This window comes from Loxodonta africana, chromosome 14, assembly GCF_030014295.1.
Source record: "Loxodonta africana isolate mLoxAfr1 chromosome 14, mLoxAfr1.hap2, whole genome shotgun sequence".
Taxonomy (NCBI): domain Eukaryota; kingdom Metazoa; phylum Chordata; class Mammalia; order Proboscidea; family Elephantidae; genus Loxodonta; species Loxodonta africana.
Window position 1 is genome coordinate 53,824,393 of NC_087355.1, and position 15,818 is coordinate 53,840,210.

Here is a 15,818-nt window from a genome sequence, read left to right on the forward strand (position 1 = left end):
GCTAGTTCTCCTTCATTCACCTCTCTCCCTGAGCTCAGTAAACAACCCAAGAGGAAGCTGTGTAGTTGCTTGTCCTCTCCTGCTAACTAATTGTTTGGGAACTCCGTGCTGCCACCAGATGTTTATTCTCACCTGAATGCGCCATTTCCCTGGGCTTAGACCTCTTGTTTTTCTTCCCCAGAACTACCTCCTCAAGTATTCAGCTCAGGCAGAACTGTATATGTGGATACAGCGGCAGGCAGACAAAGCTCTGAGTATGTGGCTGGACTCCCAATGAGCCTTTGTGTCTTCAGAAGCTGCATATTTTCAAGTTGCTTTATTATTTTTGGCAAAGTGATTAGACTGTGCTAAAGGAATTACCAATGGAAACCCTGGTGGCATAGTGGTTAAGTGCTACGGCTGCTAACCAAAAGGTTGGCAGTTCAGATCCGCCAGGCACTCCTTGGAAACTCTACGGGGCAGTTCTACCCTGTCCTATAGGGTCACTATGAGTTGGAATAGACTCGACGGCACTGGGTTTGGTTTGGTTTTTGTTTTGGGCTGATCCTCTGCTAAGGAGTGGTCCCCACCTCACCCCAGGTGAGGCCTCACAGAGATGATTGTGGCCAGAGAGGGCGGCCCAATCAAGAGAGAGGTTAGGCCCAGCCCAGAATTTCTCTTGGACAACAGTAATATGAGATGTATGAGGGAGGAGTTTGGAAAATAAATATAGACCTCTCCTAGAAAAACAGGGAGAGAACAAAAGAAACCATTGGGGAAAACCAAAGACAGACCTGTTAGGAAGGCACTTTGGTGCGCTCACTAGGTCAAGTCTGGGAAAAAGGAAGGGATTTAGCAGTAGAGGAGTGTGTGTGTGTGTGTGTGTGTGTGTGTGTGTGTGTGTGTCTTTCAGGACAGAGACCTCCTTATTCTTTATATTCTTCCCTTGTCCCATGGGCCTATTTCAGAGTCATGCACCTAGTAGCTACTCAGTTGAGTCCCTGCGTGGTGCAAACAGTTAACATGGGCTCAGCTGCTAACCTAAAGGTTGGAGTTTTGAGCCCACCCAGAGGCCCCTTGAAAAAAAAATTTCCAAAAAATCAGCCACTGAAAAACCAATGGAGCCCAGTTCTACTCTGACATACATGGAGTTTTCATGAGTTGGAGTTGACTTAGAAACTGTAGGTACTCAATAACTACCTGATTAACTGTTGATTAACTGAGACCAGCCTAGTAATTCTAAGATTAGACAAGTTTCTCATGGCTTCATTCTTACCATGCACCCTCCAGCATCGCCATCATATAAGGTCTGCTCTGTGGGAACTCCATTACTTTTCTAAAGCAAGTTCTGCTGCTTTCCTGATGTTTGATCTTCTTTCTATCTGAGGTTCAAGTTGAGAAACAATAACTCCTGATGGCTTGGGGTACATTATAGATAAAAGTCCCTAGGCCTTAGAGAGTGTCCTGCGTGGGGCTGTGGTCTGTGCAGGATTCGCTCTAGCCTTGGGGAGTTCTTGAGAATTTTACCTGAAGCATGATTTGATCCCTGCCTTCCTCAGGTTGCAGCCTGACCTTTGGTAGAGTTGCTATGATCAAATCTTCCCTGACTGACTTTGTATTAAGGCCAGAAAAATACATGAAGCAGAAACAAATAAATCCATGGAATTTGGGGACAGTAAGAGGTTTGCTATTGTTTCTCTCCTTTTAATGGGACTTAACTGAAAAGAAAAAAGATATCTTGAATTTTAGCTAACAGGGATCCGATCTTTAATATTTTGGGAAGTGGGCAGATGAGGACGCCAACATTTTGGGAGTGCCTACTAGGTGCCAGACACACTGGATATGACATCATTTCAATCCTCACAACTCTAAGTGGTCAACAGCATCATTTCCCACATGGGAAAACAGAGGCTCAAAAAAGGATAGATATTTGGCCAACTTGGCACAGAGAGTAGTAGCTTGGCTGTATTGGAATTAAAACCCAGATTCTCTTAGTGATCTAGTGCTGCTATAACAGAAATACCAAAAGTGGATGGCGGATGGCTTTAACAAAGAGAAATTTATTTCCTCACAGTCTAGTAGGCTAGAAGTCCAAATTCAGGGTGTCAGCTCCAGGAGATGTCAGCTCTGGAGGAAGGTCCTTGTCATAAATCTTTCTCTAGACTAGGAACATCTGTGCACAGGAACCCTGGATCTAAAGGACATGCTCTGCACCCGGCACTGATTTCTCGGCAGTATGAGGTCCCCAACTCTCTGTCTGCTTCTTTTCCTTTTAGATAAAAGGTGGTGCAGGCCACACCCCAGGGAAACTCCCTTTACATTGGATCAAGGATGTGACCTGAGCAAGGGTGTTATATCCCACCCTAATCCTTTTTATCCACAGGCAGATTATAACACCTAGGAAAATCACAAAATAGAGGACAACCACACCATACTGGGAATCATGGCCTAACAAAGTTGACACACATTTTGGGGTAACACAATTCAATCCATGACACAGGTCTTCTGCCTTTAACTCCATGCTCTTCCTATTAACTGAAACAACAATGGAGAATTTAGAGTAAGCTTTGGCAGAGTTGTGGGAGGCTGAATGGGGGACCTGGGGTCACCATCTTTCGTTTGACTCACCACCTGTATTTGACTTAGGCCTTAGGAAAATTCCTTTAGCCTGAGTGACTTCAGTTGCCTCATCAGAAAAGTGAACATAGTAACACTTTTGCCAATCTCTCAGGGGTGGTGCAGGGAATGATCAATTATGAGCATAATTGAAATCTTGTCAGGGAAGTTCTAGGACATTTAAGCAGGGCAATACAAACAGGTCTGTTCCCAGGGATTTTTCCTTCCTTCCTTCCTCCCTCCCTTCTTTCTTCCTTCTTCCTTTCTGAAGATTTACCTTTACACATGTGGTCTTAATCAGAGTTTTTACTGGGTATCTATTATACCCAATAAATATTATACCAGTAGGTCCCTGGGTGGCACAGATGGTTTGTGCTCAGCTACTAACTGAAAAGTTAGTAGTTCAAGCCCATCCAGGGGCACTGCAGAAAAAAAGTGCGAAGAAAATTCTATGGAGCAGTTCTACTCTGTAACACATGGGGTCACCAGGAGTTGGAACTGACTTAACAGCACCAGGTTTGGTTTGGTTATTATGTGACAGGCACTAAATTATATTATGGAGTCCCTACCTTCTCAAAGCTTATAATCTGTGGAGAAAGCAGAAAATCAGCAAGTAACCAAACAAATATATAACTCAAACCGTGGTTAAAGGCCAGGAAGGAAGTGAAATAGTATAGGGAGAGAGCTACAACATGGATGAACCTTGAAAATGGCATTCTCAGTGAAATAAGCCAGATACAAAAGGACAAATACTGCATGATCCCACTTATATAAAATATCTAGACTAGGCAAATGTGTAGAGACAAAATTTATTAGTGGTTACTAGGGGCTGGGGAAAGGAGGGAACGGGAATTATTGCTGAAGGGGTATTGCGTTTCTGTTTGCGGTGATGTAAAACTTTTGGAAATAAATAGTAGTGATGGTAGCACAACATGGTGAATGTAATTACCATATTTATATGCAAATAATGTGTGCCTTCTACGTTTGTTTGCCAACAGCACCTTCCCCCAGTGAGGTATTTTTGTAGGCATGCTATGCTAATTTTTTTACAACAACATGTAAAAAAAAATTGACATAGTGGTGCTTATGAAAATACCTCACAGAGTGAGGATGCAGTTGGCAAACATAGAAGTCATGTGTTATTTGTGTAAAAATATGGAAATGTCACTGAATTGCACACTAAAAAATGGTTACAATGGCAAATTTTAAATATATCTCACCACAGTAAAATAAAAGTAAAGAAGGAACACAGGGAGAGAGAATAACATGGTCTTGTGCTTGAATAGGGAGCCCTGATGGCACAGTGGCTAAGCATTTGGGTGCTTACTGAAAGGTTGGCAGTTCCAACCCACCAGTTGGGAGGAAGATGTGGCAGTCTGCTTCCATAAAGATTTACAGCTTTGTGTGGGGCCCATGGTCTCAGGGAACGTCTAGTTCAGTTGGCATAATATAGCTTATAAAAAAAATGTTCTACATTCTACTTTAGTGAGTAGCGTCTGGGGTCTTAAATGTTTGCGAGTGACCATCTAAGATACTCCACCGGTCCTACCCCATCTGGAGCAAGGAAGAAAGAAGAAAACCAAAGACAAAGGGAGAGATTAGTCCAAAGGACTAATGGAACACAAGTACTACATCTTCCACCAGACTTTGTCCAACACAACTAGGTGGTGCCTGGCTACCACCACCGAATGTTTTGACAGGGATCACAATAGAGGGTCTTGGACAGAGCTGGAGAAAAGTGTAGAACAAAATTCTAACTCACAAAAAAAAAACACCAGACTTACTGGTCTGACAGAGGCTGGAGACACCTCGAGAGTATGGCCTGGAGACACCTCGAGAGTATGGCCTCCAGACACTCTTTTAGCTCAGTACTGAGGTCACTCCTGAGGCTCACCCTTCAGCCAAAAATTAGACAGGTCTGTAAAACAAAACGAGACTAAAGGGACACACCAGTCCAGGGGCAAGAATGAGAAGGCAAGAGGGGACAGGAAAGCTGGTAATGGGGAACCCAAGGTCAAGAAGGGAGAATGCCGACATGTTGTGGGGTTGACAACCAATGTCATAAAACAATATGTGTACTAATTGTTTAATGAGAAGTGAGTTTGTTCTGTAAACCATCTAAAGTAGAGATTAAAAAAAAAAAAGAAACCAAGAAAAACAAAAGATTCACAGCCTGGGAAATACTATGGGCAGTTCTGCCCAGTCCTATAGGGTCTCTGTGAGTCAGAATCGACTTGATGGCAAATGAATTGGTTTGGTTTATGCTTAAAAAAGCCCTGCAGTTCTCCACAAGAAGTTATTACCTGTGATTAACACTGGGGAGAGGACTAGGGGTCAGAGCATAAGGGCAAATGTTACTTTTTGCTGTACCCATCTCTTTGAATTTCTTTTCACCAAGATCATGTATTAGTTTTATAATTAAAAGGTGCTAGTTTTACAGGAAGATTGGTGCCTGATAAATCATAATCTCAGTAAGCCTTGCTTTTCTTCATTGTCTGTAAAGAACTGTGAAGAAGTTCATACAATCCCATTAAGAATTTGTGAAGTCACAGTAAAGCCAAGGATATCTTTATTTCCATTTTGGAGAAAGTGGGAAGATTCTGAATACATTTAGCTTTATTCTTGAGTCCAGGCCTCCATGGAACAGCAAGGCTGCCCGACTTCCACAGGTAATGAGCTGGATTATTACTTCTGAACCCCAAAAAGAAACAAGCCCATCTGGGGTTAAGCCTGCCAAGGAGTTATTACAGCCAATCTGGTTACCCTTGGGAAACAGCAACCAATGAATGGCTTTCAATTAAAGAAGCGGTATCAAGAAGGCTGAAATCTGCGATTCATGGGGGACTAAGTCTACAGAAATCAAAAAAAGTCAAGGGAAGAATAAAACAGCTGTAAAAGTGGGTGAGAAACAAGATGTGGCCCATTAACAAGAGTCAATGGTGATAAAATTTACAAAACAAGAATATTAGAGGTGGAGGAAGAATTAAATTAGCAGACAGCCACAGAAGAGAAAGGTGCCAAGTAGGCTTCTCATCGTTGAACTGGGAACCATAAGGCTTTTTTTTTTTTTAAAGCCAGTAATTGTATTAGAGACACTTCTTTTCCTGTCATTAAAAACGGGGGTGGGGAGGCGGTGTTAAATAAAAAGGTTTGGCTGGCTGAAAGCCATGTCAGAGGGAAAGTATCTACCTTGTCCAAAGTGTCATAGGCCTGAGAGACAAAGTGGTGTAGCCATTCCTCATAGCTTTTTTCTCATAGGAGGGCAAAGCAGCTTACTTCTTGGAACTTCTAGAGAAAATATTTGGAATTGTAGTTGTGATGCAATGGGTTTATTTTGTGGCCTTTCTGGCTCTGGGTTTGCAATTCTCCCAAAATGTTTGGTCAGGCCACAATCTGCCCCATAAGCAGCTTGCAAGAATTGGTCTATTTGCTATCTGCATAAGCAGCTTTCAAAGATTGTTCGGTTTGCTTGTAATCCACCCAGTAGGATTGGTTGGCTTAGAGAAACCACGCCTTGAAATTGACAAGGAATTTTTCTATATAAGCGGCCAATCTCACAGAGCTTTTTTGAGACCTCCTAAATCAACAAGAGGCAGGAGAGGAGCATGTTCTTTGGACCCAGGGTCCCTGCACGGAGGACCTCCTGACCCTAATAAAAGAGCTGTAACATGCGCCAAGGACTGTAACACTAAACTGGTGATACTCACTGAGTTGATAATACTGAAGACCAAGAGAAACAGTGGCACAGCCAGTGGTGAGAGGCCCAGAAGTGGCCCACCAGCAGAGAGAGAAGTCAGGACAGCAGTGGTAGGCAAGTCAGTCCATGGAGAAAACGGCAGCACCAGGCACCTCTGGGCAGGAGATTGCCAATAGAGCTGAGTGCCCTGTAAAGGGGAAGCAGTCGAAGCCCAGGCCTCTGCAGGCAGACGCCTGAGCAGAGCACGTGGAACTGTGGGGGCTGAGCTGGCCTGTGTTTGGCAGTGACAGACACCTCAGCTGTGCTGAGAGCTGTAAGCCTGAGGCTGAGAAGAGGCCTGTCCAGAGGGTAGCAAGAGGAGGCTTGTCCAGAGAGGCCAACAGGAGACCTGTCTAGTGGTGACCAAGAGGAGGCCTGCCCAGAGGGGACTGAGAGGAGGCCTGTTCAGGAGGGGTCAAGAGGAGGCTTTTCCAGAGGGGGCTGAGAGGAGGTCTGTCCTGAAGGGGCCGAGAGGAAACCTGTCCAAAGGGCTGAGAGGTTGCCCACAGAGGTTTGGGCATATACTATACAAGGGTTATCTGTAAAAATTTTGCCTTGAAAGCTGTGGTAATGCCAGCCTAACCCTGGCACTGGCCAGGGTTTTCCCAAAGTTGGTCAGGAGCTAGACCAGTAAGCACAGGAGGCCAGATCCAGCCAAGAAAAGCTGCAGAGAGAGACAGAGAACACATTGCTGAGCTGATATCTCTTCCATTGCATGCCCACCTACTGACACAGAAACGGACATGGGTAATTTGGAAGGGTGAGCAGGTCCTTTTAGATATAAGTGGGCTCCTCTCCTAATCTGCTAAGTGGGATACTCATCAGGGTGGAGGGGACCAATTCATCTCAAATCTGTTCCTGTCTCCAACCATTTGTTTTCATAAGTAATCTGTTCCTGTTATTCACTGTTTATCTTCTATAAATAACAGTAACAGCTTTCAATTGCTAACACTTGTCTCTGTGTGCAACCCAATCAGATTGGATAGTAGAGTCCTCATTTTATATATATATTTTTTGTTTTCTATTTTCATTGTACTTTAGATGAAGGTTTACAGAGCAAACTAGCTTCTCCTTATATTGTTCTATAACATTGGTTGCCAACCCCATGACATAGCAACACTCTCACTTTCTCAACCTTAGGCTCCCTGTTATCAGCTTTCCTGACCCCTCCTGCCTTCTCCTCCTTGCCCCTGGGCTGGTGTGCCCATTTATTCTTGTTTTGTTTTATGGGCCTGTGTAATCTTTGGCTGAAGGGTGAACCTCAGGAGTGACTTCATTACTGAGCTAAAAGGGTATCCAGGGGCCATACTCTCAGGGTTTCTCCAATCTCTGTCAGCCTATTAAGTCTGGTCTTTTTTTTTTTTTTTTTTTTGAGTTAGAATTTTGTTCTACGTTTTTCTCCACCTCTACCCAGGACCCTCTATTGTGATCCCTGTCAAAGCAGTTGGTGGTGGTAGCAGGGCACCATCTAGTTGTGCTGGTAGAGTCCTCATTTTAGCAGTCTCATGACTGCTTGAGATTTAGAGGTATAACCTGTGTGTGTAGTTCAGTAGTTCTCTTCCTCACCTGTCTCTCCCTCTCTCATTTGAGCTTGGAATTTACAGTTTCTAAATTGTAACTAGATTGTAGCAACTACTGACCTCCTGAACATCTGAGCTCCTATAGAAAGAGTGGGCACCTTTTGACTCATGTCTCAGACTTGAAAGCTTCTCTTTCATAAAACAGGAATTATCATGTTTCAAATAAAATAGTCCTTGTTCCAGTTGTTTAACTTGCCAAGTTAATAAATCAGTTGCCGTTCAGTCCTCTCTGACTCATAGAGACTCTGTGTGTGTCAGGGTAGAACTATTCTCCACTGGGTTTTTGATGGCTGATTTTTTTTTTTTTTTTCAGAAATAAATTGCTAGGCCTTTCTTCTGAGAAGCTCTAGGTAGATTCGAGCCTTCAACCTTTTGGCTAACTGCCAAGTACGTTAACTGTTTGCACCACCCAAGGACTCCACTAAAGTTAATAAAGTGTAATTATTTGAAAAGGGATTTTTTTATTGCTTTGAACCTTAGGCACCTTTCATTTGAATATAGAATTCCAGTTTGTCCTTTATCTAAATGCTTATCTTATAATTACTTTATCTTCTTGAGCAGCCCTTTGAAATCTTCTGTTCAGTTCTTTTACTTCATCATTTCTTCCTTTTGCTTTAGCTTCTCAACAAAGTAAAGTATTATAATGACATGTGCAAAGAGCTGGAGATAAAAAACCAAAAGGAAAGAACATGCTCGGTGTTTCTCAAGCTGAAAGAACTGAAGAAAAAATTCAAGCCTCTAGTTGCAATAGTGGAGGATTCTATGGGGAAAATACTACTAAATGACGCAGGAAGCATTAAAAGAAGATGGAAGGAATACACAGAGTCATTATACAAAGAAGAATAGCCGCTGTTCAACCATTTCAAGAGGTAGCATATGATCAGGAACTGATGGTACTGAAGGAAGAAGTCCAAGCTGCTCTGAAGGCGTTGGCGAATAACAAGGCTCCAGGAATTGAGATGTTTCAACAAACGGATGCAGCGCTGGAATTGCTCACTCATCTATGCCGAGAAATGTGGAGGACAGCTACCTGGCCAACCAGCTGGAAGAGATCCATATTTATGCCTATTCCCAAGAAAGTTGATCCAACCGAATGCGGAAATTATCGAACAATATCATTAATATCACACGCAAACAAAATTTTGCTGAAGATCATTCAAAAGCAGCTGCAGCAGTATATTGACAGGAAACTACCAGAAATTCAAGCTGTATTCAGAAGAGGACATGGAACCAGGGATATCATTGCTGATGTCAGATGGGTCCTGGGTGAAAGCAGAGAATACCAGAAGGATGTTTACCTGAGTTTTATTGACTATGCAAAGGCCTTCGACTGTGTGGATTGTAACAAATTATAGATAACATTGCGAAGAACGGGAACTCCAGAACACCTAATTGTGCTCGTGAGGAGCGTTTACATAGATCAAGAGGCAGTTGCTCAGACAGAACAAGGGGATACTGAGTAGTTTAAAGTCAGGAAAGGTGAGTGTCAGAGTTGTATACTTTTACCATACCTATTCAATCTGTATGCTGAGCAAATAATCTGAGAAGCTGGACTATATGACGAAGAACTGGGCATCAGGATTGGAGGAAGACTCATTAACAACCTGCATTATGCAGATGACACAACCTTGCTTGTTGAAAGTGAAGAGGACTTGAAGCACTTACTGATGAAGATCAAAGACCACAGCCTTCAGTATGGATTACACCTCAACATAAAGAAAACAAAAATCTTGACAGCTGGATCAATAAGCCACATCATTATACACGGAGAAAAGATTGAAGTTGTCAAGGATTTCATTTTACTTGGATCCACAATCAACAGCCATGGAAGGAGCAGTCAAGAAATCAAACAATGCATTGCATTGGGCAAATCTGCTCCAAAGGACCTCTTTAAAGTGTTGAAGAGCAAAGATGTCACCTTGAAGACTAAGGTGCGCCTGACCCAAGCCGTGGTAATTTCAGTTGCATCATATGTGTGTGAAAGCCGAACAATGAATAAGGAAGGCTGAAGAACTGACAGCTTTGAATTGTGATGTTGGTGAAGAATACTGAATATACCATGGACTGCCAAAAGAATGAGCAAATCTGTCTTGGAAGAAGTACAACCAGAATGCTCCTTAGAAGCAAGGATGGTGAGACTTCGTCTTACATACTTTGGACATGTTGTCAGGCGGGATCAGTCACTGGAGAAGGACATCATGCTTGCCAAAGTACAGGGTCAGCAGAAAAGAGGAAGACCCTCAACAAGGTGGACTGACAAGGTGGCTGCAACAACGGGCCTAAGCATTATAAGGATTGTAAGGATGGTGCAGGACCAGGCAATGTTTCATTCTGTTGTGCATAGGGTCACTATGAGTTGGAACCAACTTGACAGCACCTAACAACAACAACAACTATCTTAAAGAGTTATTATTGTTGTTGTTGTTTAGAAGTAGTAGTTGCAGTTGTCATAGTTCCAGTAGAATAAGAAGGTTTTCAATTTGCATTTGGTATGTTTGACCGACACCATCATTTTGCACATAAAAAGGATGATAATGGCTATAATTAGGGTGAGTCACTGTCTTAGGGTATAATTACGGTGAATCACAGTGGCTACAACAATGGGTTCAAACATAGCAATGATTGTGAGGATGGTGCAGGACTGGGCAATGTTTCTTTCTGTTTACACATAGGGTCGCTATGAGTTGGAACCATTTCGATGACACCTAACAACAAAAACTATCCTGGTTTGATAGGGGCCTGGAGAAGTTCCTGAGAGGTGGGATTTTCAGTATTAAAATGGGGCCATCGTAGGCAAATGAAGAAGAATTGGTCATCCTACTAATGCTAATTGACATACTTAATCCTCTGAAAAAAAAACCTAAGAAGTAGCTGTTATTTCCCCATTTTTCAAGTAAGGAAACTGAGACTCAGAGAGGCTGAAGCAGCATGTCGTGTTATAGCTAACAAGTGGCACTATCTTTTGCTAAATCCAGGTTCTGTCCGGTCCCTAAACCTGTGCTCCGAACATCCCCATTGTGCAGACTTGCCATACACAGACTTAAGAAATCACCCACTGTAACTGAGAATAAAACCCTATATATTCTGTGGCTGTTCTAAAAATGACTATTTTGTAGCCGTTGACACTTAACACAGGCTTGGAAATTAAGAATCATCCAAGCGCCTGAATTTTTGCTTGGATTTTTAAGCTAGAAATGCAGATTGAAGTATGGAACAGAGCATTTTCTGTGCAGAATCATTAACGGCCTTCTGTGAAATCTTGCCAATAACTCTAAAGAAAAGCAAGTATGCAGCCGGGATGTTTACATTTCCATTTTCCAAAGCTGTCTTACTCCCCACCAATTTGAGGGCAGAGCTGCAACCACCTTGGCTCACTTCAAATCAGGCCTCTGTGTCGATCCATCCCCCACTCCTCAAACCTTTTATGTAATAGCATCTGAAATGGAAGTCAGATGGAATTGGCCTCATAATTGCCACACTTTTCTTTAGGAAACAGAATTGGTGCCTACTTCTTTTTCCACAAAGCTTTTTTTGTGATTAGCAGATGTGCGGCAGCCCAAAGTGAAGAGGGAGGATGAAGTAACTACTCTTAGGAGGAACGCTTGAAAGGGTTTTATAAGCGGAGCCACAGGATAGATGCCCAGAAATGTCTACTCTGAAGGTTATGAGACTTTATGAGTTCTCTGCTCTTAGGGAAAATAAACCCATAAAAACCACTGCTAGCTCTAGTTCAAGTTCAGGTTTCGAAGAGCAGAGGGTAAGACTGAACCCTAAATAGTATGAACTACTGATTGTTAGAAAAGGATCCATGGTGGCACAAATGCTAAAGCACTTGACTGCTAATCAAAAGGTTGGCGTTCAAGCACACCCAGCAGCTCCGTGGGAGAAAGACCTGGTGATCTGCTTCCATAAAAATTACAGCCTAGAAAACCCTATGAGGTGTTGTCACATGGGGTCGCTATGAGTAAAAAATGACTCAGCGGCACCCAGCAACACAACTATTGTTAGAGCAAGGGTGCATTTCTTTGACAAATACGGTTATTCATTCGTCTATTTTTTATTGAACCAAGGTTAAATTGAGGGCCTACTGTGTCTCAGCACTGTAGTAGGCACTGGGAACATAAAGAGGGAAACACTGAAGTCGTATCTCATGAAACCAGTGGGTAAGGCCAAAATTACATATAGTCAGATTATCCTTCAACATCCCCCAAATCATCCGTAAAGTATCATCTTAGGTCAGGTTCCCTCAGCAGAGCCTGAGACGAGGATTTTTGCGCAAGCGATTGATTGAAGGAGGGCTCTGAGGTGAAACCCGTAAGGTGATGAGGGAAGCAGGGTAGGGCAGGGGACCAAGTTCAACAAATACGTCAGCTCAGCTGAATAGCCATCGTCTAGCCTCAGCCTGATTCCACAAGGAGCTCTGGAGCATGGATAGCATCATAGATTTGTGACCCCTTGTAGCAAAAACGTCAGCGTTTTGTATCCCAACAGTCAGTCATTGATTGTGGATCTCCTCCAGAGGTAGGATGTAACCTCCTTGGCATTTCTGGGGTAGGTGGTTTCAGTCAGATGAAAGCAAATCTCAGAAGAAAGATGCTGCTGTGGGTGGTTATCAGCCAACACTTTCAGCAGCTGGGGAGTAGAGGCATCAGCCAAGCAAAGGGAACCTGGAGAGGGGGCATCGCCAACAGCTACTACAGGAACCTACATATCATTTATTAATACGTACAACGAAGGAATTAATTATTCTCCAGTGGTGCAACAGGCCACTGTTTGTTTGGATGCACTATAGATGAAGTGTTTGGCTTGTGTTCAGGGGCCATGATGTAAGAAAAATGTGCGTGTGTCAACGCTAGGCTCACACCCACCATGGTGGGGTGCTCATGCTATGAGGAATGCTACTATAGGACCTGAGACTGTGTTTTCCAGAAAGCTGTCTGAGACATCATTGGACAGGCTGATCATTAGGAAGTGGCCTTGGCGTCAACACCTGTGGAAGGGGAGAGATGGAAGCAAAAGTAGGCTGAGGGAGAAACTGAGCCACAATGCAGGTCTGACAACAGCCCACCTCACCCCATGGGGAGCCCTAGAGCTAAAATGGCCAGGCCTCTATACCCCTAAATTGGGCACCCCTGGGAAAGGTGGGACCTTGTGGGAGGGGGCTCTCTGCAGCTGAGGCCACCCCTGAAGGGAATGATAACTGCAGGCTGTTCATTGACTCTTCTCCCAGTAACTGGGCAGCAGTCCTTCCTGGAATGGAGATTGGGCAGAACATTTCTGAATCCTGCTGGTGAAGCTGACTCAGAGCCCACCTCATGCTCCCTCCAGAACATGTGATCATTGAGTGGGCTGAGCCCAAAACTGCCCCCACCGTTTAAGGGTTTTTCTTTCTTGGTGGGAATGGGGAACTGGAAACATAGAGTCGAAGAATCTATGGTATAGTTAATGCTTCAGTATTTAGTATTAATTCTTGACTTTCATTATTGTTTTGTATTCACAGTCTACCCTACATTATTACTTATTATGCTTACTAAGGTTTTTTTTCCTCTAATTTTTATTTAGTGACAGGCATTGTACTAAGTAGGGCATCTGGGTGGCACAAATGGTTAAGTGCTGGACTACTAGCTGAAAGGTGGGTGGTTCGAACTCACCCAGTGGTGCCTCAGAAGACAGGTCTGGCAATCTGCTTCCGAAATCACATAGCCTTGAAAACCCTATGGAGAAGTTCTACTCTGCACACATGGGGTTGCCGTGAGTCACAATCAACTCGATGGCAACTAATAACAACAACATTGTACTAAGTACCTTACATGCATATATTATTTAATCCTTACAATAACCCTGTGAGGTAGGTGCTATTATTATTCCTCATTTTACAGATGAAGGAAGCAAAGGTTAGAAAAAACTTGCCCATAGTGAAATTATATAGCTAGTATGTGAGCCAAAGTCTATCTAGCTCAAAAGTCGAACCCTTAACCACTGTACTAAAAACAACCGTGCAGCCTCTCATGTCACCTAATTAACTCATTCATTCGACAGTGTTCTACTGAGCATGTTTTGTGCCAAGCTCTGTGCTAGGTTGGTGTTACAGGTTCAACTAAGAAACCTGTGAAAAGGAACATAGGTACATGTGTTCTTGTGTGCCATTCTTCCTGCTTCTGTGTGTGTGTGTGTGTGTGTTTTACAACAACTTTAAGAGATTAATGCAAATGTGGGGACCTTCGGATATTTCCTAGTATCTCAATTCACTCTTTTAAACTTTTTAACAGGCTAAAAGAGATGCTAAACGGATGTCTGCAAAAGAAGTCACCATCAATGTTACAGATAGCATCCGACAAATGGACAGAAGTCAAAGAATCACAAAGAACTGTGTCAACTAGCAGAGTGTGCCAATAGAAGGGAGAGGGAACTTCTTTGGTACCCCTCATAGCACTGGATCCCGTCAAGGAAACTTGAAGACGTGGATGCCCTTTACTGAGCATGAAAGAAGCTGAGTGCCTCGAGAGATTCCGTCCCATCTGCCTGAAACAGCTACCTGCGCTGTTGGGATGTTCTTACATAAACGTATTGGCACAGTACCTGCACATGTGAATAACTGCAAATGTGCAGTTCAGTTCGCTTCTTTGCAACTTCTCTAATGTCATCTGGAGTAAAAGCAGTAAGCTAAAGCCACAGACCAGTTTCTGAAACAGAGAAAATTAGAAGGAGGGGCTTCCCTGGCTGAAAGATTCACAAGTCAGTTGTAAGCTCTCCTGGGTACAGTCATGTATACTGTTTCAGGCAAGCTTTTTCTTTGTTCTTCCTTTTTAAATAGCACCATCACAAAACTTACTGTGTTTACTTAAGTGTTGGCTTTCCCTTTGGCTTCTCTGTACACAGCCCCCAGGATTATGTCATTCTGGTATCTAAAAAGTAATCACTTTAGAATGCCAATACCTGGTTGATGTGAATTCATATTGGCATTAGGTTGATGTGCACTGGGTTAGAAATCAGGTAGCTGATGCAGTAAAATAATAATAATGTTTTAATAGGGATAATTTTCTAGCATTTCTTTAAACATGTTCAGCTGGAAGTGTTTTCCTCCGAAGTAATGTAGAAAGATTTTTAAAGGACTGTTAACGTGTCTGGGGTTGGGAAAGATAGGACTAAAGTTGTACCAAACTGTACCAATAAACTCCATGCTTAGCTTAAATAGGAAGTCTGAAGGTGTCTGTTTATGTAACATAGTCCAGAGAATTGGTATAAGCAGGTTAAAATTCAGATACTCATCCTCGTTACTGCCCAACTCTGTTGTTCCTCAGACACAAGTGGGTAGTGTCCTTTATTCATTAATTTTTTCATCGGTAGCTTGTATATTTATGCATTAAACATAAATGCCAGCCCTGTTTCAGGTACTGGGCAGAGTTGAGGGACTGGGGATCTGGCCAGTCATGACTATATCCTGAATCTTAACACTGGACTTACTATGATACTGACTTCTACCCTAAGGGATAGTGTGTGTTGTGAGTTGCTCTGCGATGAAATCTCACTTTTATGTTCAGGGTAGGCTTGTGTCCAGATCTGGGTGTTCTCCTAATCACTATACAAGCCTTTACCATACACAAAACTACAGGTTTCCCAAACCTCTTTATTTTGTGATTCTTTGAGAAAGGGCTTTTAGGGAATTTCATGTTCTGAAAATTAAAAAAAAAAGAAGAAGAATTTAGAGAATCTGTGATTCATATGTCCCCACTGGCATCACTCAGCAGGAGCCCCCATCTGCCAAAGGGGTGCTTGCAATGATCCTCCAAGTTCAAGGGCTCATTCTTCCAGGGCACGTGTGTATGGAAGGCTTTCCTTCATCAGTCTCTGTGTGCTATCAGTCATGAGATGTGCCTGGTTTCTAATTACAACTTTGTTTTTGCATC

General features: G+C 43.0%; 1 protein-coding gene across 1 annotated transcript in view; it reads left to right on the forward strand.

Moving 5' to 3' along the window:
- Nucleotides 1-15,612, forward strand: part of BAALC (BAALC binder of MAP3K1 and KLF4) — an 89,444-nt gene extending 73,832 nt beyond the window's left edge. The window contains exon 3 of the mRNA XM_003408426.4: nucleotides 14,181-15,612. Within this exon, the coding sequence (XP_003408474.2) occupies nucleotides 14,181-14,291 (111 nt within the window). The 3' untranslated portion in view covers nucleotides 14,292-15,612. The remainder of the gene's footprint in view (nucleotides 1-14,180) is intronic.
- The last annotated feature ends 206 nt before the right edge of the window (nucleotides 15,613-15,818 follow it).